The sequence below is a fragment of the Cupressus sempervirens genome, chromosome 9 (assembly GCF_028749045.1).
Source record: "Cupressus sempervirens isolate cs-2001-9-10 chromosome 9, ASM2874904v1, whole genome shotgun sequence".
NCBI lineage: Eukaryota > Viridiplantae > Streptophyta > Pinopsida > Cupressales > Cupressaceae > Cupressus > Cupressus sempervirens.
Genome location: NC_143126.1, coordinates 216787402 through 216812669, shown reverse-complemented (window position 1 = coordinate 216812669; position 25268 = coordinate 216787402). Strand labels below are relative to the sequence as shown.

The window sequence follows — 25268 nt, the reverse complement described above, 5'->3', positions numbered from 1 at the left end:
TTAAGCTTATTTCCAATTAGACAAATGTGTACCCATTATGATCAAATCAGTCACCTTAAGCTGCTTATGATTATGGTGTACAATTAATACAAATCTGCTCACCTATTTAAGAAGTAGATAATTTTTGAAGCTGAACCCCTTTCTTGATTCTTACACAGACAGCTCTTCCATCGGACTGTTAAGAAGCTTTCTTGTTAAATATTAGATAGACTATTCATATTTCTAAGGATATACATGAATTTAATTTACAAGATCACGGGCATGATATGTCTTGCTTCTAGCCAAAGTACAATTTGGGCAGATGAGTCATTTCTTAATAGATATGTAAGTTGTTACACATTACAAGTTGAGGAAACAGAATTAAATCAAGCAGGTTGAGTTGAGAATCGACATTCCAGGACCATGGAATGAAAGGATTGAAGTCTTCTTTGAGATGTTTCAGAACCAAAGATTTGTAGTAATGAAAACAGCAAATTTCCTTAACAAATTATCTTTAACTCAATGAGGAAAGCTTAAGCAATCAATTTTGAACCTAGGTACACATGGAATGCAGGTGAAACCCCACCCTATTTAACATGACACATAAATATAAAGTCAAGCCAGAGGTTAGGTATATGAAGCCATCCGAAATTAGATGTCTCAGAAAGAATTGAGGATTGCTTTTATTTGTTTAAAAACAAGCAAAAGTTCCTCAAGCATATTCACTCGATGAGAGACAAAAGAGTATTACATAAACAGAATAAATAAAAATTAGTTCACTAATTTTTGAAGTCAGTTTATCTTTGCTTTGCCAATTGAATTATATGACATGTCCCTAGGTAACCTCCATTGTTTTAAGTTGGTATGTATAGCAAGCATAAGGAATTGAGAAAACACAAATGCTGTGATGAGAGCCTCAAAGATAAAGGGGTATCTTTTCGGAGGTTGCAAAAGCATATATGACAGATGCAGGATAACTATGATCCAAAAGGAAAGTTGCATTAATATCCTCAAAAACTTTGGAGCCCTCTGTTGTATCTTATCACTCCTGCTGATTTCCATCTTTCCTTCCACAGGTGCATAATATAGAAGGATGAACAAACATAAAAGAGCCATATAACATATTGTCAATTCATCACGACGAAGAAGGGGATACATTGAAAGCATGGAGTAAACAATCAGCCACTTAAAAAGACGAGGTTCTTCCAAGACCAGGAGGCTTGCTGGTAGTAGAGGTAGCAATACTGATTTTTCATGGACTGTTATTATGAGAAAAATATTAGCACAGGTGATAACCAGAATCAAATCATTGTGCTGTTTACTTAAAGAAGGGTTGTTAAAGGAATACCTTGATATGAAAACAAATAGAAGGCAAATGAACTATTGAGCAATGCATATAGGAATCCTCTATTACTTGGAGCACATATTTGCTGAACCATAGATGGGAGAGTTGCAGTCAAAGTAGCACCCAAAGCTAAGCGTGACAGTGTTAGCATTGAAAACCTCTGCTTCCACTTTACGAGCAAAGAAGTGCCACACCAGAAAGAAGAAACATAGTCCTCATATATGCCCCGTTCAAATGGTGCTAAGCGTGCAAGAACCTGAATCAATACAATGATTAAGCATCAGCAAGAGTTATGAAGAATCAGAATCTAAACTATACTTTCTTATAGAAGACCTTCCGTAGATATACCTCTAGAATAGCTTGCTTGGAGTAAATAAACGGCCACCAAACAACTGTAAATGTTATAAGAACTGCAAGGCCAAGCTTTATGACCTCATAAATGGGTTTTCGACGATGTATACACTTCCCCAAAAGATGTGCAAAAAAAGCTGGAGCATAATATGCACTCATCTGCAAATCTAAAATTGAGAAACTATATATGTTCCTTGTTGATCAAGCTTGCTCTGTTGCAGTATTGCACTCCATTCTTCTATTGATTGAAATAAATGTGAAACAAAGACCACAAGCAGTAGCTACAGGAAAAGATTGCATCCAATGCATACCTGTTTATGATTAAGTGCCAGACAAAAAAGAACACAGGCAAGAAGCTCTCTCCTTGAAATAACTGCAGCTACTGCTCCAATAGTAAAACCAAGGCTGATGCAGTTATACTGTTAAGGATTGCATGTTAGATGGAAACTAATGCACAACAGCTATGTATAGCATGTTGGCTACATCATCTCTCCTAAAAGCTAAAAAGATAAATCCTAGTATAAATATTAAAACATGGTGGTGTAGGAAATTATTTGTTCAGATGTCCCTTTGTTGACCAGCAGTCAGGACCCAAAAAGCAGTTCAAGCCTTGGCCAATATCAAACAGCATTGGCTGAGGCAAACAAGCATAACAACATTTACAAGTAGAATTTGTATACTTCTGCATATGGATTTAATCTGAAACTTTTCACTACATTCATCTATAGATTCTATACAGTATTTTCTTCACTATAAATCATTTTACACCTTCTTAACAAACAGTACTTCCTTGTTAAGCTAATTTTTAAATTATTTTCTGCTGAAAATTTTCCAGTTTTCTTTGAAATTGCTGAATCATGGATGCAATCCAATGGACAAATGTTAAGAGCTTAACAATAGAGTACTTTATCAGATTGAAATGAGCAGCAGCAAATGAAACCATTGGCAAATCAGTCACCTGAAAGTGGCCATGGTCAATCAAAATTAGACATGGCTGGAGAAAAACCATTGCCAGCGCCCATGCAAGCTCTTCATCTTTCATTCCTTGGTAATAGGCAAAAATAAACCAAAGGACAGCAGGGAAAAATATGAACACATCTGATGATAACACTGTCCAACGCATTAGAAGTTTACTGCAAAGGTCATAAAGCAACATCAATCAACCAGTCATCCTTGTCTCCTAGTCTATCTTTCTATTGAATCATACAGAACACATATACAGGAAATTATAGGCTAAGACTCTATGAGCTCAGTTTTATTGAAGAAAGTCTGTCAAGATTCCGCATAGAAGAAAGTCAATCTTTGAGCAGACAACCCTAATTTCAGGACATTTTAGGAGACTTCAAAACAGAAAAACAATGTACTAAGAAGGAACCGTCATATGCAGTGAGCATATTAAAATATGTGATGAAGAAAAACAGTTAAAGGGCATTAGAAATCTCATTGTAATTTTTGAAGAGCAGTTTTTTGTAAATAAAGATATCTCTTTGGGCAGTCAGAAAAAAAATTCATTTGTTGATTGGTCCTTCTACATGCAACTGTTGACAAAAAAAAAGAATTTAAGACTGACACGTTAACGAGTAGCATCTGTGACCAGGAAGTTTCTTATCTACCTATATTGGGACATCATTGTACTAAAGTAGGGTAAACCCCTAACATCACATGTAGCCTAGCTACCCTAATAGAAGCTGCTTAACCCAGCTTCTACTATAATGGCATGCAGTTCTGGGAGGAACTCATCAAATGTACAAATATTATTGCACCCAACATCATCTAAAGATAATGAGAATGTTAGTTTATGGTGTGTATAGAATGATTGCAAATGTGATTAATACTAAATAGGCCAGCTACATGAGCTGCATGAGTCTATTGTTTATTTGTATAATGACAAAAATCCTATCAGGTGTGATTAATACCCTAGCTACCAAATATGATCATTCATTTAACTACCAAGACAGCATATGAACCAAGAAAATAATGATAAGCTAGTAGGGGAGACAAAGATAACCAGAGAAGCTTGGAATGGGAACTGGAAATGAGACATCAAAATGGTCTATCTTACAACTCAGATCAGATGGTTCTTACTGGAAGATAGTGCTCAAACTTAATAAATTTCATACTTCATAATAGAAGACAAGATAGAATTTAGTATCGCTCTTACAGAAACCAAAACATTTTGTTCATTTCGGACGAATGTTAGAACAATAAAAGCAATTCAGGTACCTATCATAAATAAAATGGATACAGCTATCCTCCCATGATATCATATATTCAACAATGACAGAACTGAAAACACACTCATAATTCATCTATCCTGGTCCAGCTGGAACAACATAATTTTTGTAGAACTTACAAACAAATAGTTTTGCCAATATTGGCATGGTGTGATTGTTAAGTTGTAGTGTTGTTATTCTTGCCATCAAGATTCAGACCCCATTGGATCACGATAGTCAAATACTTATATGGGGCATGAGTTCCCCTATTTGTGATCTCATTGTTTCATAGCTCTGGCTTAGAAGTATCAATTAAAAATTGAAGAGTCATACAGTTGTAGCTCAGTTGTGTAATGTCTCCTTTCTGAAATAGAGTTTAATAATAAAATTATTAAATATAAATATATAAATAATAATAATAAATTATATGCCAATAGTGGCATGTTGTGATGGTTAAGTTGTTGAGTTGTTATCCTTGCCATCAAGGTTCAAATCTAATGGGGATGAGATCCCCCGTTTGTGGCCTCACTGGTTCATAGCTCCAGGTCAAAGCATTTACCCCACCTTAAAAATAATAACAATAATAATAAATTATCCCTTCTTGAATAAATTTTTACCCCTTCTTTCAAATTTTTAAAAAAAACTATGATATAATATTGTTATATAACTACAAGATAACTAAGATTAATGAAAGCTTGATATCTCAAAGTGCAAAGAATTGCCGTGATTAAAAAAGTAAGTCGCAACTAGGGTGCCGTGGGGGAAGAATCAATACTTAATACATAGACTGTTGGGTGATGGGAAACATTCAAGGAAATGAAGAGGAGAACAATAACATGAAATAAGAGACTCAGAACTAAAGTCCCCAAACTTGCCGCAAGTCTAGCAAGTTGGGTCAGCCCATCCGAGTTATGTCAACTTGGCTTGCTAAGTTTTGTGGCATGACTTGTCCAACTCGCCAAGTTCGAGAATGCATAACTCGGTTGGGTCCATCATACACTTGCAAGTTTACTCTGCAATTCAACACTTGGCTCACGGGGCAAGAGGACTTATTCAAATATAATATTTAAGTATTCTTTTACTTTAAGTTATGTTTGTATAAATATTGTCAGGATGCTTGAGATAGGTTTCAGCTTCACAGGAATTAAGATGCAAAATCTAGATTTTGGAGTTTTCCAAAAAATTCCAGATAGCCAAATTCGAAGATTCAGCACCCTTCAGCACTCTAACCCCCCGTAACCTATCCTAGCTTTCTAAGTCAACTTGAAGCTAGAACAAGGATTGTCCAAAGGTTTTAAGTTTTTAACTCACTTCATCCAAAATCCCTTTGGTTTCAATTCCATATTCCTGACAAACTTGGCTACAATTTACATTTTACATGTATGAAGGATTTATCATTTATTTTCCTCGTGACAAATTAGCTTCTATTTGATGAAGTTATAGTGTCTTTAAGTTTTAATCAATAAAGGGTGCATGACGCAAGTATTAAATCATTCAAAATCCCTAAATTTCAAGGGTTTTTTTTCTTTTTTCCAAGTCGTTGCCAAGTCATGAGTCAAGTCAGTCTTGCCGAGTGTGAGTTTGGGAAATATGCTCAGAACAGCAACAATAAAGAACTTGGAATGATAATTATGTTAACAGCAATCAATATATCATATATGTAACAACAACATGTATAAGGCAAAGCAATAGCAAAGAAGTTAGGATTAGCAAAAGTCCTCGTGACTACTAGCCACATTACTAATACCCATTAATAATGTTGGAATGCTAAACTCGTTGATATCAGTTCTGAAGGGACATGAGGTCAGTGATTATAAGATCTGTTGATGATAGTGCTTGTAGTAGAAGGCTAACCATTGTCATGGAGGAGTTGTTCAAGAAGAGATGTGACAGTGTGACTCATCAAACTCAAGGATGCCATCCTTTCAGTTGGTAGATATAAAAGAAAGTTCAAACACATTAAAACAAAGAGGGGACAGCAGGAAGAAAAGAAAATACAGATAAGTGTGGTCTTCCCAGGAATCATTGGTAGTATTGAATAGAAGAACAACAGGAATTTACAAGAGAAAGCAATATTCTTTTACAGATTAAGAAATGCGTGGCTTTCAAGCAACTTGGACGATAAAAACAAATTTGGGGCGAAAATAGAGATGGAGCAGCTCAAAGTTAAAGAGGTCGATTCAGGTCGCGAATCTTCTTCCAGTGATGATTTAAGAGCAGACTACGAAAAAAGAAAAATTCGACCATCAAGAATAAAGAAGCATATCAAAGAAACCACAGATGGCAGCCAAAGAAATTAGGGTTTACAACGAATTCCAATGAACCTCCTATTCGGATAGCCAGAAAACCTAGCGACAGACAGGGTCGGGCAAGGAAGGACTCTGATCTCCACCCATCCTCTACTAAAAATCCAGCAAAAATCAACTTCACTATTAAAACATCAAATCCATTTGCTATCCTAGACGAAACATGCGGATTGGAACATCTAGACAAGCAACAAAACAATCACAAAGCGAAGTCAATCTCAGGAGTAAATTCGATAAACAATGAAGAAAGAGAAGGGTGTCAAACATTGAAGACACCAAACGGCAATGTTAGTAGCCGATCCAAATGGTGCCCTAATCAGGTGTCTTTGGCTCCTTCTTCCCATGCCAAGATTTATCCTATTAAACATTTGCCTACAATTCAGATTGCAAATAGAGATCCCCGCCCGATTATCTTCACAACACTTAGTCTAGATAGACAAATCTGTTTTTTCAACCTCACCAAATGTGCAATTTTTAATAAAAATACCCCGTTTGCTCAACAGACAAGCTTTCTAGCGGATCCCCTTGCGGATCCTGATTCCCTTCTCAAGAGTTACCCCCGGAAGATTGAGAACTCTAGCATCAATCCTCCACCCCTAAAACATATATTCCACCACATAGAAGGATTGCGGACTCCAATCCCCAGCCCCATTCTGCTTTTCCGCCCCTTTCTCCTTTAACCCCTATCCCAGCCAAACCTAAAGAAAAGATCATCATTATCAGCAATCAAGATAGCGAAAACGATGGCAAGAATGCTCAAATGTCGGTGTATTTGCATTATGGAACGGGTCTAGATCAAAAATGCTCAATCTTATTACTTGGCTTGAAGTTTTCTGCAAAGATCAGGTAAGTATATCTCACCATTCTGACAAATTGCTATACATTCACTATAGGGATGGGTTTATTAAAAAAGATTTCCTCTATGTATCTGATTGCTTCTTCAAAGGATATGCGGTTAGATTCTTTGAGTGGTTTCCAGATTGTAAGGAAGATAATTTAGATTTCATGATTCCCACCTGGATCACCCTTCAATCCACTCCACCGGAATTAATGCATATAGAAATTATTACGAAAATAGGTTTTTCAATTGGAGACTTGATTGGTTTAGATGACTCTTTTAATTTCTGTAATAACATTAAACTTTTAATTAAATGCAAAGCAAACACCTCAGAGATTAATCCCATTAAAGTAATTACCAACAAATCTCTCTATAAACTAAATTTTCAGAGATGGGAAGGCAAAATCTCAAAAATTATCAGACTGGATGATGAGAGGAAAATAACATTCAAAAAGCTTCAATCTACTATAGATCTCACTTCTACCTTCTCCATGATGAATATTAGAAATCAAAGATTACAACAATAGAAATCCATTATAGAGAGTAATAAGATGGAGTTTCATCACAACACAGCAGTGAAAGTAATTTTAGAAAAAAAGTTGGGAGAAGTAAGAGGAGGCAAGCCAACTAAACCAATCCCAGTTTCAAAGGATACAAATTGCCCTCTACACACCGCCAAGAAAGTTCAGGGATTAGATCTTAAGCATTATCAAGAGGCCATAAAGGGAAAAACTCAAAATACAAAGCTAGAGAACCCCCCTTTATCAGTTAAGGATATAGGTTCCAGTGATATGACAGTCTTGAGCCAATCAAAGGACACCAGGCCTAATAAGAAATTCTAGCCTAAGCAAGATGAGATAAACTGCAAAGAACCTAGTGGAGGATTCACTGAAACCAACCAAGCTATGGCCAACATAAGAAGACAAAATTCAGCAATCAGTAGTAAAAAGTGTAAAACTAAATCAAAGTATGCAAAAAAGGGTAAAATTCCAAAAGGCCTCAAAAAAGAAAAGACATTTTCAAATGCTGAGCTTAGGAGCCAGAATACAAAATCCTCCGCCAACAAAACTAATAGCATAAAAGAGATTGAAAATAGTCTATTATTCTCTGCTGGAACCTAGAATAATGAAAAGACCAAATTTATGGAAGGAAACATGAAGACCCCGTAGAAGCAACTAGAAGAATCTATGAAGGACCACAGAATCTCCGATATCAAGGCAATAAACATGTTTGCTAAATTTTGGCAAACTCCTTCTGCAAGAATAGATTCTCCAGATCATAACCTATGTGAATATAAGGCAAAGGATAATGGACAGAGTGAGGCAAAAGGATTATTAATTCAAGATCGTCAGAATTTTTTAAATAAGGATATGGAAAAGAGAGAAGATCAAGAAAAGGTAGTGTTAAATGAGGCAGAGAAGGAATATTTGGAACTTTTATCTAAAGAATTGATCCAGGTATTTGATTATGAGAATCTAGACAAGAGTAGCAAATCACAGAAAGAGGATCTTATGCAGCGAGTGTTAAACCTAGGTGGAGACAACTATACTTATCAAGATCTAAAAAAGGACTTGAGGTTAATCGAGGAAGAAGAAAAGAACAATCTAAACCTCAAAAGGCAAGAACATATATTACTAATAGCACAGGGAGATGATCCTAATGAGTATAGTCCTACAAAAGCAGAAAACTACCAAATGGATAACCATTTAATCAAGGAAAACTTAGCAGAGGACAATCAGGTAACAGTAGTATCTGAAATTGCAGAAAGAGCTATGAACTAGGAAGGATTAAAGACTCCAAATTGTGGTAAACTAAAACAGAAACGAGGACGAAAATCATTAAAAGAGTTAAGGGAGGCAGCGGGACAAGCAAAGGAACAAACTAAGTTCATAGATATTCTACAAGGTGGGAAGGGGAAGAACCTTCCCAAGGAACAATGAAAATCACTACAAGGAATGCTAGGGGCCTAAACAACCCTAGCAAAAAACGTTTATTAAAGCGTAATCTAACACTATTTGATACAAAGATTCTATTATTTCAAGAAACTAAATTAAGCAAAGAAGAAGGTCTAAAGTTAGGCCAACGATTAGGAAACTGGAAATCAAGATTCAAACCATCACAAGGAGCCTCAGGAGGACTAGGTATTATTTGGAACTCACAAAAAGTCAATATAAAAGACATAACCTCCTACACAATCTGGATGGGAAGCAGAGTTTCCAGTACTAAAACCAATCTACAAATGATAATTATTAATGTTTATGGGCCAACACAGACAGCAAACAAATTATCAATTTGGAGAGAGATCAGCACTTTCCTTAATACACTACAAAATGAGAACATCATTATTGGGGGAGACTTTAATGCAATAATAAGTAGAGAAGAAAAATATGGAGGGATAAGAACAATATCCAGAGCTACAAAAGAGTTCAAAGAATGGACGGAAAAGAATTCTCTCATTGACATTCCAACAAAAAACAGAGTGTATAAATGGAATAATAGAAGAAAAGATTTCAGTTACATAGCAGAAAAATTGGATAGATTTTTCTTTAAGGGAGATTTAAGCAAACTGAACAGAGAAATCGAGGTAGAAATTCTACCTATGGCAAGATCTGGTCACTTCCCAGATAAAATGGAGATCATGGAATAGACTAAGCCAAGCAAGAATCCTTTCAAATGCGAAAAGATGTGGTTTATGGACAAAAAATTTATGAACATGTTAGTGAACAAATTGTCCTTCGAGAAAATGTGTACAAATTTGACCCTGAATGCCCGAGCAAGAGGACAAATCAGCACCAACATTTCGATAGGTTATCACTGGGTTGATAACCTTCCTCTGAATTTTATCGGGTACAGCTCCCCGTACAAGATATTCAATGAATTAAATGTGGGTGCTTTTACCAAAAAGCACGAAAGGATATCAAACATCTACCTGTAAATACAATGTAGATGCGGGAACCTAAAAGACTACAAGAAAGTATTAACAAATGACACAAAGTTCATTTGCATGCGGCATTACAAATAGAATGAAATCTGAGAAAGTAAAGAAACAGAGCTTTTAGAACACTTTGAAATCAAATATATTCAGGAATTCATGACATAATGCATTTAGAGAAAACTGAATGTCATACAAAGATGACGATCAGTGGAGAGAAAATTGCCCAGATTCAAAGCTCCAATATGCAACTATCTCCCGAGTCTCCCTCCTCTAAAAATGCAGAAACAACAAAGTTTTCATTACATTATGCATCTAAATCATCAATTAAAAAGGAAACTTGAATTCCCTTCCCCCAGACACATTCAAAAATCAAAATATTCCTTATTTTCCAACACAAAGTTCACAAATTAAAACCAAACACTGCTCTTTCTCTCTCAGCAAATACAGAAAATAAAACTTCCCATCAACCCTTCCGTTCTGCAGCTCAAAGTCTTCAGTCCAGAAAAGAAGTGGAACCCCCTGCACCTCTGTTGCTGGCTTATTTAACTTTTCTTTGCCATGACTTTTCCGTTCCATAACTGATTCTTGGAACTGTCACCTTATCAACTTTAATCTTCTACAAACATTCGGAATATGAATAGATTAATAATCACATTTCATATTAAAATATGCACCCATATACTCTTCCACAACTAACATAACGGATCTCCTTTTTTTTAATCTCACGACCATTTAAAGCATGCTGACAGGTGGCATTTGTCAGTGACAAAGTGCTGATTCGACAGAGATGCAGATAGACACGTGGATCTCATGAACCCAAAAATATTTTAATGATCGCTTCCGTGAGAAGTTAGAAAATTAGGATTATTCCAACATATCTCAATTTCACAAAAATCCAACGGTGGAGTTGAGAGTTATGGCCCCCGAACCTAGACCCAATTTGGTTGTCTGCATTTTGTAATTGTTATTGCTGAGCTGATAGAGGTGCAAACAGTGATGTATATCTCATGATTCCGAACACATTTTTGAAATCACTCCGGCCAAAAGGTAGAGAACTAGGATTTCAAACATATATCCAAAATTGAGCTCGATCCAACGGTTGAATTGTGCGATCTGACCCCCCGATATATGACTGTTTTTCTGCCATCAGAGAATCTGGGATTCCTTCTGTTTGTATATGTTTATTTCACTTTAAGATGGATGAATTCTAATGTAAGCTCATTGATTAAATGGAGCTGGAATGTCAATGGATAATCCATTTGAAAAGTTCACTGCCTTTAGATCCATATGGTTTTTATGCTATTCACTTACATTAGAAATCTGATCATCTCTTATCTGTTTATGGCACCACATTCATATCATTTTTGCCACGATGTCTATTTAAGAAGAATACAATCTAGATTGCCCTTTTCAAGCTCGATAGTATTTGGTACACATTGAGTGGTTGAAAGTGAGTAACACACCTTTCCAATAATTTCTATGTGTATTCCGCTTTCTTCTTTATGCCTAAAACCAGATTCTGAGAGTTCGTTCTTTTCTTCACAAACATTCTTCTCCAACCAGATCAAGAAATGGTTCATATATGATAGTGGAAAACCACACAAACGGCACTGAAAATAAAAACTGGCTAATGACTTCAATTGCATGTCTTCCAATTGAGAGCCACTTTTATGGTGTTGGGCATTTGAATTATTACACTCTGAACTTCTATACAGAAAGGTTGAACTTGACAATTTAAGCCAGGATCTGAATCTGCAAATTGAACCAATGAGCCACCTTGAACTTCTGAAACACTTCGAACCACTGCACTTGAACTTCATCTTAATCTGCACCTCTACACTTTCTTGAAGTCATGGCACTAACAAACTAAACTTGGTGAATGCACTGGGATAGAATTCTGAACTTTCTAACCAATCTGCATTTTGAACCCATTTGAACTGAATTTTGTTTCTATTGAACCTGCAGGACAGATCAACTAAACCATTGAACCACTTCGAACTACTTTGAACTAAGGTTCAAAGTGGTTCGAAGCTATGAATTACAAGTTTTAAAACTGTGGTTGTATTGGGTACTAACAGAACAATATTCAAAAATGGTGGCAAGAAGAACAGTTTCATGGATCCAAGATGTTTTGCTTTGTATTCGAACTAAAAAGCATAAAAGAAAAAATACTAAAATGGAATAATACAAAATTAAAAAATATATTTAAAGAAAAGTTAGACATAGAAGAGAATTTGGAAAAACTAAACAAAAAAGTTATCAAAAAAGGAATGAATAATGAAACCTATCAACTCGAAAAAGAATATCTACTAAAACAAGAAGAAATACTAGCTAAAGAAGAGGTATACTGGAAACAAAAATCTAGAGAAAAATGGCTGGTAGAAGGAGATCGCAACACGAAATTTTTTCACAACAGCACCCTCCTTCATAGAAATCATAACATTTCAAAAATTAAAAATATGCAAGGTGAATCAACAGAAAATCCAGACGATATAGCAAAAATCTTCATAGAATACTTTAAAAATATCCTTAATAATTATGATTCTTCTAATAGATTAGAACAAAAAGAAATGTTGAAAACTATACCTAAGGTAATTTCACCTAATGACAACATAATCCTCAATAAACCATTTACCTTGCAAGAAATTAAAACAGCTCTTTTTAATATTAATCCTGATAAATCACCTGGACCAAATGGATTTTGAGCTTTCTTCTTCCAAAAATGTTGAGAGATAATAGGAGAAGATTTATGGAAAGCATTGGAAGCATCAAGGAACGGAGGAACTCTATTAGCAAAAATCAACCACACCTTCTTGACTCTCATAAACAAGAAAAACAAGTGTGATGAACCAAAAGATTTCAGACCTATTGCTCTATGCAATACAATCTATAAAATCTTCTTAAAAACTCTAGCAAATCGTCTAAAAAAACTCCTACCTAAATTAATATCTGAAGAACAAACAGGATTTGTTCCTGGGAGATCTATCCTAGATGGCATTTCAATCATCCAAGAAACGATTCATTCAGCAATCAAAAACAATGAAACATGTATGCTACTAAAATTACATATTCAAAAAGCTTATGACAAAGTAGACTTGAGATTCCTTTGCAAAACTCTCGAAGCTTTTGGTTTTTCGAAACAATGGATTAACATCATCTTTCAATGCATCTCCAAGCCCAAGAATCTTACTTCTCATCAATGGTACCCCAGAAGGTTTCTTTAGCATATCTCGGGGGCTCAAACAAGGTGATCCTATTTCACCTTTCCTCTTTATCATCCTGGCAGAATCTTTTGGAAGAGCAATCAAATCTGCGCAACTATAAGATAAAATTAAAGGAGTAAAGGTCACCAAAAATGTGGAAAATACCACGCACCACCAATTCGCTAATGATACGATTTTAGCGGGAGCAAGCACTAAGAAAGAGGCAGATCATTTCGAAAAAATCCTAAATAATTATACAAAAACCTCTGGACAATAATCAATGCAGAAAAAACAGAAATATTTTTCTTAAATACTCCAGTAGACAGAGAAGACTATATATGCAATAAACTAGGATTTAAAAAGGGTATCTTCCCTTTCAAATACTTAGGAATTTATTTAGATAAAGGTAACAAAAACAACCAAGGATGGGAACAAACCTTGGAAAAAATAGATAACTAGACAGGTGCATGGAAAGGGAAATGGCTGACTAAGGCTAGGAAAACTACAAAAATCAAGGTTGTATTATCAGCTCTACCTATTTATCAACTCTCATGCTTACAACTACCTAAGAACATAAATCTAAAAATCGAAAAGAAATTAAAGAGACTTATTTTGGAATGGCCTAGAAGATAAAAAGAAGGTAGCGTTGATCAGCTAGGAAAAAATATGTAGGCCTAAAGAATCAGGAGGATTAGGCATTAAAAACTTAGAATGGCAAAATGAAGTGTTAGGAGCAAAATAGGTATGGAGAATGTATCAAGATAGAGATAGCAAATGGGCCAGAATTCTATATAATAAATATCTCAATGCAACAGACAACACTTCATTATTTAGAACTAGGAATCCTCCCAGAGGTTCAGTAGCATGGAATTTCATAATGAAGTGTTGTCCCATCATAACTAAATATACGATATGGGATATTGGGAAAGGTGATAAAGCATTATTTTGGGAAGATTCTTGCAATAGGTACCCCCTCTTGAGTCCGCTGCTGTAAACCTTAACACAAAAATTCGCTTAAAAACTTTATGGGGCAACAAAGTTAAAGATTATATCAAAGAAACCTAAAGCACTGCAGGAACCTCCTAGGAGTGGAAAACCCTAGTCAATTGTGGCCTAAACCGAATAGATCAAGAAATCCTTGAAAACATTCTAAAAGATCGGCCAATCATAGTTAAAAATAGGGAAGATTGACTCATTTGGGCAGCATCTAAAGACAGAAATTACAAAGTAAAATAAGGATAGAAACAAATTACAAACTCGTAAAGACAAGAATCATTAAATATCCCGATGAATTTTGTTGGAATCCAGCAGGGCTTCCCAAAGCTGGCATCTTCCTATGGGCAGCTACCCAAAATAGAATCCTTATAGCAGACAGAATTAGAAAAATGGGAATTGAAGGCCCATCAAGATGTATTCTCTGCAAGGAAGATTCCGAAACAGCAGAGCATCTGCTATATCAATGCAAATTTGCGAAGGAATGTTGGATATGGCTCAAATCAAAACTCAATTGGACAGCCCCTCTTCCAGAAAAATGGCATGATCACTTAATAGGATGGCCAAAGACCTCAGACAAGAAAGTATATGGAAAACTCTGGAACATCACCCCAGCAATACTAGTCTGGGAGATATGGAAAGAGAGAAACAAACGAATCTTCCAAGACAAAGAACTAAACTTTCTATCGCTCTGCAACAAAATTGAGGCTACTATAGTGGAGATAATAAATAGCAACATAAGGAAAAAGATGATAGAAGAAGGATCATTTTCAGAATGGGATGCAGAAATTTAAAAAAACTAGAAACCTCTAATCAATCCATCACTCATATATAAGAAGAACAATAGTGCAGCTAGAAAATAATGCAAATGGGAACCACCATCGAAAGACTAGAAGAAACTGAATTTCGATGGGGCTTCTAGAGTCAACCCTGGCAAGGCAGGAATAGGGTGTATAATTAGGGAAGAATTAGGGAACTGGCTAGCAAAAATAGCAAAACCTCTGGGAATTGTTTCAAATAACATGGCAGAACTTGAAGCAGTAGAAGAAGGTCTAATATTTTGTATCAATCTAAAAATCAAGAAAATTATAATCCAAGGTGACTCCCAAATTGTCCTAAACATGCTCAGAAAAGGGGCAACTCCAAACTAGATATTAAACTCCCGATTGGAAGCAACATTAACACTTCTGGAAGAATTTGAAGAAATTAGATTCTCTCATATATTTAGAGAAGGTAATGTTAAAGCTGATAATTTAGCAAATAGGGGCACAGATGGAGAACACTTATCAATTTTCAATCATAACTAATTCATAATTTTTTCAGTTTGGAAGTTCTCCGATGTATACTCTGTTAATATTAATTCAATATCCTTAGTTATTCTCTACTCGTTTTGCATCTGTTTTGGTATTGGCTTCCATAAGGTTTTGTTTTTATGCAAGCTCTGGTGTCATATGTTGTTCTCACAGATTCTTAATTAACTTGACGAAGGCTCGTTTCTCAATCAATTGGGGCTGGCCTCGGCCATTTAGTAACGGTTTTTCTTGTCTATATATGGACTCGAAATCTTGATATCTGAATAGATCAAAATATACCCAATTTTTTAATCTTTTTTGTCACTCTTTGCTTACTCTCAGCTGGGTTTCATTAATTTAGACCTTATCACTGCAATCAAGCATGCAATTCAGTTCTAGCCTGCTCACCCCTCACCCCGTAATCTTCAATATTTAAAACTAAAACTACGAAGGGTTTTTGAGGTATGTTTGGATCTCTCCATATCTATCACCCAAAACAGCTATGAATTGCAAATCAAGTAATAAATTAAACATCAAAAAAGAAAATAAAAATTGGCATTACTTCACCATATTAAATCATAAGTAGGACAAATACTTAAAATTCAGCTCGGAGTCAATGCTATAACATTTTAGAGCATTTAGCTAATCCATCGGCAGTTGGGACTTCTCATTTCTATCCTTAGGTTTTGATAGCAACTTTTTCTCTTTTCCAATTAGTCCTAATCAGGCTTTAGCTTTTATCATTCTAATTTTATTTATGCTTAACCCTCTTGGCTGTTAGTTGTTACTGTTGTTTGTTTACCTTATCGACAGGTTTTTGGTTTTCTCTCCATGGATGATGCTTTCTCTAGCGCACTTGCACCCTCTCTTCATAAGGTTTCCCGCTACTCTAAACATTACGATATTAAGATGTACTTCTCTCACTGGGGAATGCCCCTTTTACTATATGTATAATATAGGACTTTGGTCCCGAGCTAGACTAGAGATTTTCTTTCTCTATTCTTTCCTACCAGTGCCCATCAGAATGGAGAATTCTTGTAATTTTTGTAATTTTTTGCTTATCTAATATAATATAAGGCTCCGGCCATTTACCAATCAAAAAAAATATTCTTCTGCAAATTGAATGCTCAGTACCAGGGTGAGAATTCTCAGTAATCAGATCTAAGCTAGGGGATTTAAATATTATACTATTCTGGGTAATGCAGAAATAAAATTATTCATTTATCTATGTGATTTTATAATGCACCTTGGTTGGTTGTTAATGAACATTAAGATATGAAATTAATCTGACAATAGTCAGTCACATGGGAATGGAAGAGAGCCTGCAATTAAGGGAGAACCCCTAAGGGAACCCTCCAGCAATGGAAGTTAAGTGAGAGATGCTACGGGGGCACCCTTCTGCACTGTGATTAAGGGAGAACCACCAAGGGCACCCTATTACAATGGCAATTAAGGAAGAATAGTTGTGAAAGCACTCAAGCCTACTACATGGGGCAATTGCAAATACTTCCCAACTCCTACACCAGGAGAGTATTGGTGAATCATGGTTAAATCCAACCATAGAAGAATGGAGGAGGGTTGTACAGAAGGAGAACTGTGATCTTAGAGCACCCTACTATGCTTCATTACACCACATCTTCTGTAATTGAATTCACAGATAATTTGAGTACTGAATGGTAATGAAGATATACTCTTTACTCTGATCTGTGATTTATTTATGAATAATGTTTGCATTAATGTGTGTTCGTGTTGGTGTTGTGTTCATGTGGTGAATGCATGATTTCAAGTTACAAATCACATAATTGAAGAAACCCTATATGTGGTGAACCCTAACCAAAATCTACTGCAATTGTGATTTAGGGTAATTCCTAGGAAAATTAGGAAGGGAATATTACAATTGGTACCAAAGCATCTTTCCCGCCATTGTGCAAAATGCAATTGACACAAACTAGCAAAAGTGCTCAAAGGGCTTTGGAAACTAAAAGAACAAGCTTGTATATATCTATCAACCAACCTACATCAAACCACAAATGAGAGAAAAAATAAGCACCAAGTTCAGGGCATTCATGGAACAAACTGCTCAAACCACTCAAGCCCTCTTGGAAAAACTTGAGAGGAATGATAGAACCAACCAACTCCTGCTTCAAGCCATTCAAAATATAAATAATAATTCTCGTGGAAGGGATAATATCTCCAACTACTCCAAGAATAATAATAATAACTGCCCAAGGATATCCAACCTTGGGCCCACAAAACCCCCCTTCCTACCTAGGGAGGAAGGCATGTAAGACGAAGGAGAAAACTATTATGATAATAGATAGTTCCTATTATCTATGTTTAGTATCTAATGGTTATCTATTGTAATCTCTTGTAAATATTAGAAAGTTTCAAATATTTAGTTTCATGTTTCTAGAATAGAATGTTTATATTCTTTACGATTGTTTCCTAAGGAAACATCGTTCAGTCTCTTGTATAAATTGATCTCTTGATCACTATTAATAACAAGCAAATATTTTCCAATTACTTAGTAATAAAAAATGCCCCACCAAGTTGTAATGTTGATAAAATTATAGAGACATACTCAAGATTTGACCCTAAACTTAAGAGCAATGTCTCTTTCAAAGATTATTAAGAGGCAAAGATGAGGGTTGTCCCTAATAGAAAAAGGAAAAGACAATACGACAAGAACCTAATGGAGGGAGCAAGATAACTCTTCCTAGTTTGAGTGGATTGAAAAAATTCATACTCCACTCATGGGTACAAAAGTTGGACACTTATCTTCCATTGACTCACATGACAAAGTAAAATGACATCAAATTCGTGGACTCCTTCTGAAAGGAACAACCCATAAGTGGCCGCACCATAACATTGTTACTTAATGTCATCAACAGGTAACCACCTATGATGAGTTTAAACAAAAGCTTATCAAAATATTCAATCAAAAGCATCCAAAATAGTGTTTCAAAAAATTAACAAAATGAAAGCAACAAGGAACTGTGGAAAAATTCACTACTGTACTCCAAAAGGTGATTTTTGTGGTACAAGAAATTTCTCAAGAAAGGCTTGCTTACTTTTCTATGGAGAGATTAAAAGAATCGATCCAAAGCATAGTAGGTGCCACGGATCCAACCAATTTGGAAGAAGCAATTCAAAAGGCAATGAAATTTAAGCTTTACCTCATTTAAAGATAAATATAGGAGCTTTACCTCCAATACACACTTTGAGAATCCTCGTAAAGATGAAAGGCATAGGAGGGACACCAAGGAAGTACATGCTTCCATTGTAGTGAAAAATGAAAACCTGTTCATGTATGTCAAAATGGAAACACCCAAAAATGCAAGATGACCAGCAGAAAGAAAAATTTATGATTCAAATGTAATGAACCATGGGAACTAGGACATATCTATCAAAAAAGGGGTCAAGCCACAAAATAAAAGCAATACTCAACAAGGAAACAAAAGGAACCCTGAACGAGAAATCAGAGCACGATGAAGGAGATTCAAAAACATCTGATCAAAGGATAAAGGGGTAATAAACCAATTGAGATTTGTGGAAAAGCAGTTCTAGCAACTACAACACCAAATCTAGGAATAAATTATCCAGCCTCTCTCCATAGAGAATTATAAACATGTTAAAGTAAAATAGGTTCTTTTGGGGAACATCTTTGTAGAACATTGCATGGATGTAAAGATGAGTCAATATCTGTAATCTGGAAAATAAGAAGGGACTAATAGTCTGTGTTTTCAAGTGTATGCTCCAATTTCACTCTAGTGTTTTAGTTAGTAGCTAGATGGAATCAAAATTTATAAATTTATTCATAGATGTGAGTCATGTTATTGTGCTGATGTGGGACAATCTAAAATAAAAATATGATAAAAGAAAAATTACCTTAAGTTATCAGCCTAATAATTATGTTGTTGGGATAACTCACATTTGAATTGAAGAAATATATATCTTGATCCAAATCTACAGATGGTAATAATTTTAGGATAGCAGACCTTCGTAAAGGCCATACTGAGAAGATTATAATGTTGGGACCAAGCTATTCCTTAGTGATAATACAACTCAAAAAACCTCTTGAGGTCAAGAAAATTGAGGAAGGGCAGACTGTAATGCCCCCTTCCTGAAATAGGATATAATAATAAAATTAAAATACAAAAATAAATAAATATATAAAAAATTATTAAAATATGATATTGTATAATGACAAGATAACTAAGATTTGTTCATCTCCAAGTGCAAAGATACTGTCGTGAATAATAAAGTCAAAAGTATAGTCCCGTGTGGAAAGAACTAATAGTTAATACATAAGACTGTTGAGTGATGGCAGACATACAATAAAGTGAAGAAGAGAATAATAAGACGAAAGAAGAAAGAGACTCAGAACAGTGATGATAACAAATTTGGAATGATAATTATGTTAACAGCAATTGTTATATGTAAACAACGGTTTGTATAGGGCTAAGTGACAGCAAAGAAATTAGGGTTAGCAAGAGTCCTTGCAACAACTAGCCACCTTACTAATACCCACTAATAATGTTGGAAGCTAAATTAATTGGTATCAGTTTCTTTGACACGAAGGCAGTGATTATAATAAAAGACTAACCATTGTAATGTAGGAGTTCGTTCAAGAAGAGATGTGACTCACCAAACTCAAGGGATGCCATCCTTTCAGTTGGGAGATATAAAGGCAAGTTCAAACACATTCAAATAAGGAGAGAACAGCAAGAAGAAAAGAAAATACAGAAAAGTGTGGTCTTCCAAGCTGTCATACAGCAGTATTGAATAGAAGAACAAGAACAGAAATTACAAGAGAACACAATATCCTTCAGCAGACTGAGTTTTCAGAAACAGGGTAACAATAATCAGTAATCAGATCTGAACTTAGGGAGTTAATATTGTTCCAGTTTGGGTAATGCATAAATAAAATTATTAATTTATCTCTGTGATTCTATAATGCACCTTGGTTTGTTGTTAGTAAACATTAAGAAATTAAATTAATCTAACAATAGTCAATCACAGGGGAATGGGAGAGTCTGCAATTAAACGAGAGCCGTTGATGGCACCCTACTACACTATAATTAAGGGAAAACCACTGAGGGGATCCTATTGCAAAGATAGTTAAGTGAGAACAGCTATGAGGGCACCCTACTACACTATGATTTAAGGAGAACCGCTAAGGGCGTCCTATTGCAAGTACCTTCCCAACTCCTATATCAGGAGACTATTGGTGAATCATAGTTAACTCCAACCGTAGAAGAAAGGACTGTATGGCAGGAGAATTGTCATATTAAGAACCCTACTATGCTTCCTGACTCTACATCTTCTATAACTGAATTCACATGTAATTGAAGTACTGCATAGAAATGAAAATATCTTCTCTTTACTCTATTCCTTGATTTATTTATGAATAATGTTTGCATTGTTCAACAGTGAATATATATATATATATATATATATATATATATATATATATATATATATATATATATATCTGTGTGTGTGTGTGTATGGTATCTCTGTGTTGATGTGGTGAATGGAGGATTTAAAGTTACATATCAAATAATTAAAGAAATCACATAGATGGTAAACTGTAACTAACCCTAATCTGTTGCAATTGCGAATTAGGGCAATTTCTAGAGTAAATTAAGAATGGGGCATTACAAATTGGTTAAGCACAATTGGTGGGGATGATGGTATGAGATATAGAAGCCATCCACCAAGCTTCAAATCCTAAGAGGTGTGTTCGAGCTAGACTCAACCCTAGGGTGAATTTGACAGACTAGATCCCCATGCATGTGGCTTCTTAGCAGAAGGGGACTTGTATTTTAGATGGATTCTTACTCAAATCATTGTAATGATAATCCATTATATAAAACAAAGAGAGCGAGAGAGAGAGAGATTGATACCTCTGACCAACATACAAGCAGCAAAACTTCCAAATCACACAAGGTTTAAACCCATAGCAACTTATTATAAAAAAATCTCTTAACCATCACAGTGTGTTATGATACTCGATAATATCTTCGACTCAATAACACCAAATTCATGGGTTCATTGAGATCAAATTTGAGGGCCGGTTGGGATAAGGACTGTTGATTCAATGAAAACCTGTATTTTTATATATTCCACGATGTTTCGGGGACAGGGATGGCAGAGGATGCGTTTCGGGGCCTTTCCTAGAAGGCCAGTATTTTTCTATGTTCCATGCTGTTTCAGGGATGGGAACAGTAGGGCATGTGTTTCCGGCACATTTCTTAGAGGGACAAAAATAGGGGATGGCAGTATACAACTTTATATATATATGAATTTTTCAAAATATAGAAATATATTATATGTTTTTTATGTTTTATATTAACTTTTAATGACAACATTTATGGAAAATCAAAAAATGTCTTGTCTGAAACACAAAATAAGCCCGTAACTCCAACACTTCGACGCATGCATGAAACATAGATTCAACTTAGTGCCAGCTTAGAACCATTAGTTAATGTCAAAGTCCACTTGGATTTGTAACTTTGTTGTCTTTGAGAGAAACAATGACTCATGTTGGTTTTTAGAATATTCCATGGCATTTTGGGGATGGGGGAATGGAGGATAGCAGGGTATGCATTTCCAGGATGTTTCCTAGAGGGCCAATAGAGGACACGTCCAAGTATAATATAGGTATTTTTCATCAGGTTTGTACAGCATACAGTTGCCTAGATACAGCTATGAGCAGCCTACTGGATTTAAAAGAAGCAATATTTGGGTGGAAAAGGTGTACACGTGCATGGGTTTAAGTGTAATAATAATCCGGCACTTGGAGATTTACTTTGCTGATTCCATAAATTCTCGAACAGTTGCTCTCTTTTGTGTAATGTTTGAAACTATTATTTTCGTAGTGCTATAGTTATGTGATTGTTCTTGGTATCCATACCTTCTCCAGATATCTTTTCTATGTTTTGTTTTAAACTGAAATTTCAGCATTGTCAAAGCTATTTTATTGTTACATTTTCAAGCAGATAGATAATTCACTGAAAAATTCTAGCTTTTGCGGTCCTCAATAAAAACAGAAAAAGATATCTTCTGGACATGCAAAAGATCAAAATTACGGCCATGTCAGACTTTCTTTAAACAGAACTAGCCACTAGGGCTTCTGCTCTGAGCTTTGAGGGAGTTTGAGCAAGTCTTCGGTTTAGCTCAAACAAAATGAAACTTTTTTATCAGAGGCATTGTGCAGTCAGGCCTGGAATTCTACAGGGTAATCAATAGTACTCATGTTGGAATCCCAGTTTAAAATCCCATGAAGAATTGATTCTGTTCCTCTAACATGTGCCATCAGGATAAAACCTTGTCGTCTTATAACCAAAGATAAAAAGGTTGTATTTTAAGTCATCTCCCAAAGCTTTACCTTGTTATAACACAATAAGGTTCATCGTATATTTAACAATACGCATTTTCCAAAGCTTGAACAATCAGATCAACAAAAACACAAAAAAAAGAAAAGAATCTAGAAACAAAAATTACACGATTCAAGTAAAATTGGCAGCTACCTATTGTAATATTGCCTGTATAAATAATCTCCACGACAAATATAAATATCTAATCAAGTCTTTTATTGTTCGAGTATATGCTAGAAGTGCAGTAACAAATAAAAACTGTCAAAATCATGGAAAAACACAACTACCCAATTTATCATTGCCAATCTATGTAATCTCCATGACATTTTCAAAATTCCAATATTGCTTTCATGATGTGGGTATATGTTAAAAGTGCAATACCTGCTAGGTGTTTCATAGCCTCTTGATGTGTGGAGGGCAACAGATTGCGGTTCAAATGCTTGTAAAGCCAATCCATGAACATAGCTCTGGTAAGCGGTGAGTGGGGGATAATCAAGACCCCAGTACTTGAGATCATTATTAGTGGTATTTTTATACCATTCCTTTACTGGAGTATTCAATGTGATCTCCATCCAATGTCTCTGAGCTTCATAGTCTCCATACCTTGGTGGAGTCCCTTCGCCTATAAAAACAAAATACATAAATTAATAACAGATTTTTTATTAAACTCGTAAACCCACAGATCGGCAGCAGAAAATATTAAGTAAAAGAGAACAGAGGTTACCAGAGTATGGATGTAGCGATACCAAGACGCGTACAAGAAATGCAAATGCAAGAACTGATAAAACTGCAGCTCTTCTGTCGAGAATCCATACAAGCTCGCCTTTTCCTGATGCCATCTTCGACCCCAAAATTTTCTGCTGGATTTTCAGATAGATCGATTCATGACTACGAAAGATAGGTGTTTTTAAACCCTTATTTGTTTGTATAATCTGGGTAGACGAAGATCGATTCAGAAATTGCTCCAGAAATATTAGATGTCTAAGTTTATATTTAAATGATAATAGCTGTATAGGTGCAGATCATTTTACTTTCTTTTTTTAGAGTTTCGTGTTGTAGCATTTAATTCATGCAAGAAGAAAAAATACAATTAGGGAGAAACCAATGTTAAACGAGAGGATTAATTTTTACAAATCCATGCAAGAAGAAAAAATACAATTAGGGAGAAACCAATGTTAAACGAGACGATTAATTTTTGTAATTGTTTAATATAATCTTCATCTTAAAGGAAGATTGTCTAAAAATTATATCAAAATATCATATATTTTATATCTGATTAGAGTTGTATACAATAATTATATTTTCAATGTTTAATATAAAAGTTAAAAAAATTAATATATTGAACTATTTAGATTTTTATATTACAGTTTAGATAATGTTAATGTTGCTTATGCTTTTAGGTGGTCTTATGTTAAGACTTTATTTACTTTAGATATCTTATTGAAAATGGATTTTTAAATGTAAAACTTTATTTTTTGATGATATTGATGATGGTTAACTTTTCATATGAGTAGCAATGAGGAAGTATCATATGTTTGCCAAAAATGTGACACACTTCTATAAACTATTATACTTGAGAGAACCCATGAAGAGGGAGTTTCAAGAGGTGGATTATAGCTTCCTATCTATGAGGTGCAAGGAAAAATAAGCAAATAGAGTATGTGTGTGGCTCTCAAAATGAGACCCTAGCAAATTACACCATAGAATGGAAGGTTCAAAGATGAGCAAGAATGCTACTATCTAAGAACTTCAAATGAGTATGCGAGTGCAAATGAAACTAGAATGAGAGTGCAAAACTAAGCTAAAAAGAGTTGCAAGAATAAGGAAGGTAAAGTTAATCTAAGAAGACCAAGATTACAATATCTCCTAATTAAATTAGGTGATCTATATTAATTACAATAAAAGAAATGTTAATATGAGATGCAAGCGAAGTAAATTGGTATGCAAGTAAACAAAGTGCAGCGAGTGCTCAATTGCTTGAGAATGCAAGTAAACAAAATGGCAGCATAGTAATAGCATGAACATGAGATATGAGAGAGTGAGAAGAGAGCCTTTGTTTTAAAGAACAATGGACAATGAGAGATTAAGAGAAAAAAAATTACGGTGGAGAAATATTCTCATGTTGACTTTGGTTCACAAGATTCTCAAGAGGCAAAATCAATAGATGTGATTAAGAGGCAAAAGAGATTCTTCTCACCTAGAAAAGTATGCATTCAATATGTAGACAAAAATCCTTTTCTTTTATTTTTAATTAGGAAATTCATTTTTCATGTGCACGCATAGGATAAAGAGGTTTATTTAATTAAAAGGGAGCATGTTCTTCTAATAAAATAAAGACTTAGGATAAGGTGGTCAAACCATAGGTTATAAATAAAATAACGATTTAATCAAAGATGAGTGATAGACAAATATGCAAATTTGATTAAGCATA

At 35.0% G+C, this 25268-nt stretch overlaps 1 protein-coding gene across 1 annotated transcript; it reads right to left on the bottom strand.

Annotated features, from left to right (window-relative positions):
• Positions 1-548: 548 nt before the first annotated feature.
• On the bottom strand, positions 549-24017 carry LOC149538282 (ALG6, ALG8 glycosyltransferase family). Its single transcript, XM_089799647.1, has 7 exons — positions 23562-24017; positions 23219-23459; positions 2634-2808; positions 1987-2094; positions 1673-1834; positions 1328-1580; positions 549-1238 (listed from the first exon to the last, which is right to left on the bottom strand). Exons 1-7 carry the CDS (start codon positions 23674-23676, stop codon positions 772-774), a joined length of 1521 nt encoding a protein of 506 aa, XP_089655773.1. The 5' UTR covers positions 23677-24017; the 3' UTR covers positions 549-771.
• Between the last annotated feature and the right edge of the window lie 1251 nt (positions 24018-25268).

What these genes read in the sequence shown, in the direction of transcription:
- LOC149538282 (XM_089799647.1), bottom strand. Translation starts at nt 23,676, where the DNA reads ATGGCATCAGGAAAAGGCGAGCTTGTATGGATTCTCGACAGAAGAGCT. An exon ending in TGGCACTTAATCATAAACAG is followed by an intron (nt 1,835 to 1,986) that starts GTATGCATTGGA and finishes TTAGATTTGCAG; the next exon opens with ATGAGTGCATATTATGCTCC. An exon ending in CCAAGCAAGCTATTCTAGAG is followed by an intron (nt 1,581 to 1,672) that starts GTATATCTACGG and finishes GTATTGATTCAG; the next exon opens with GTTCTTGCACGCTTAGCACC.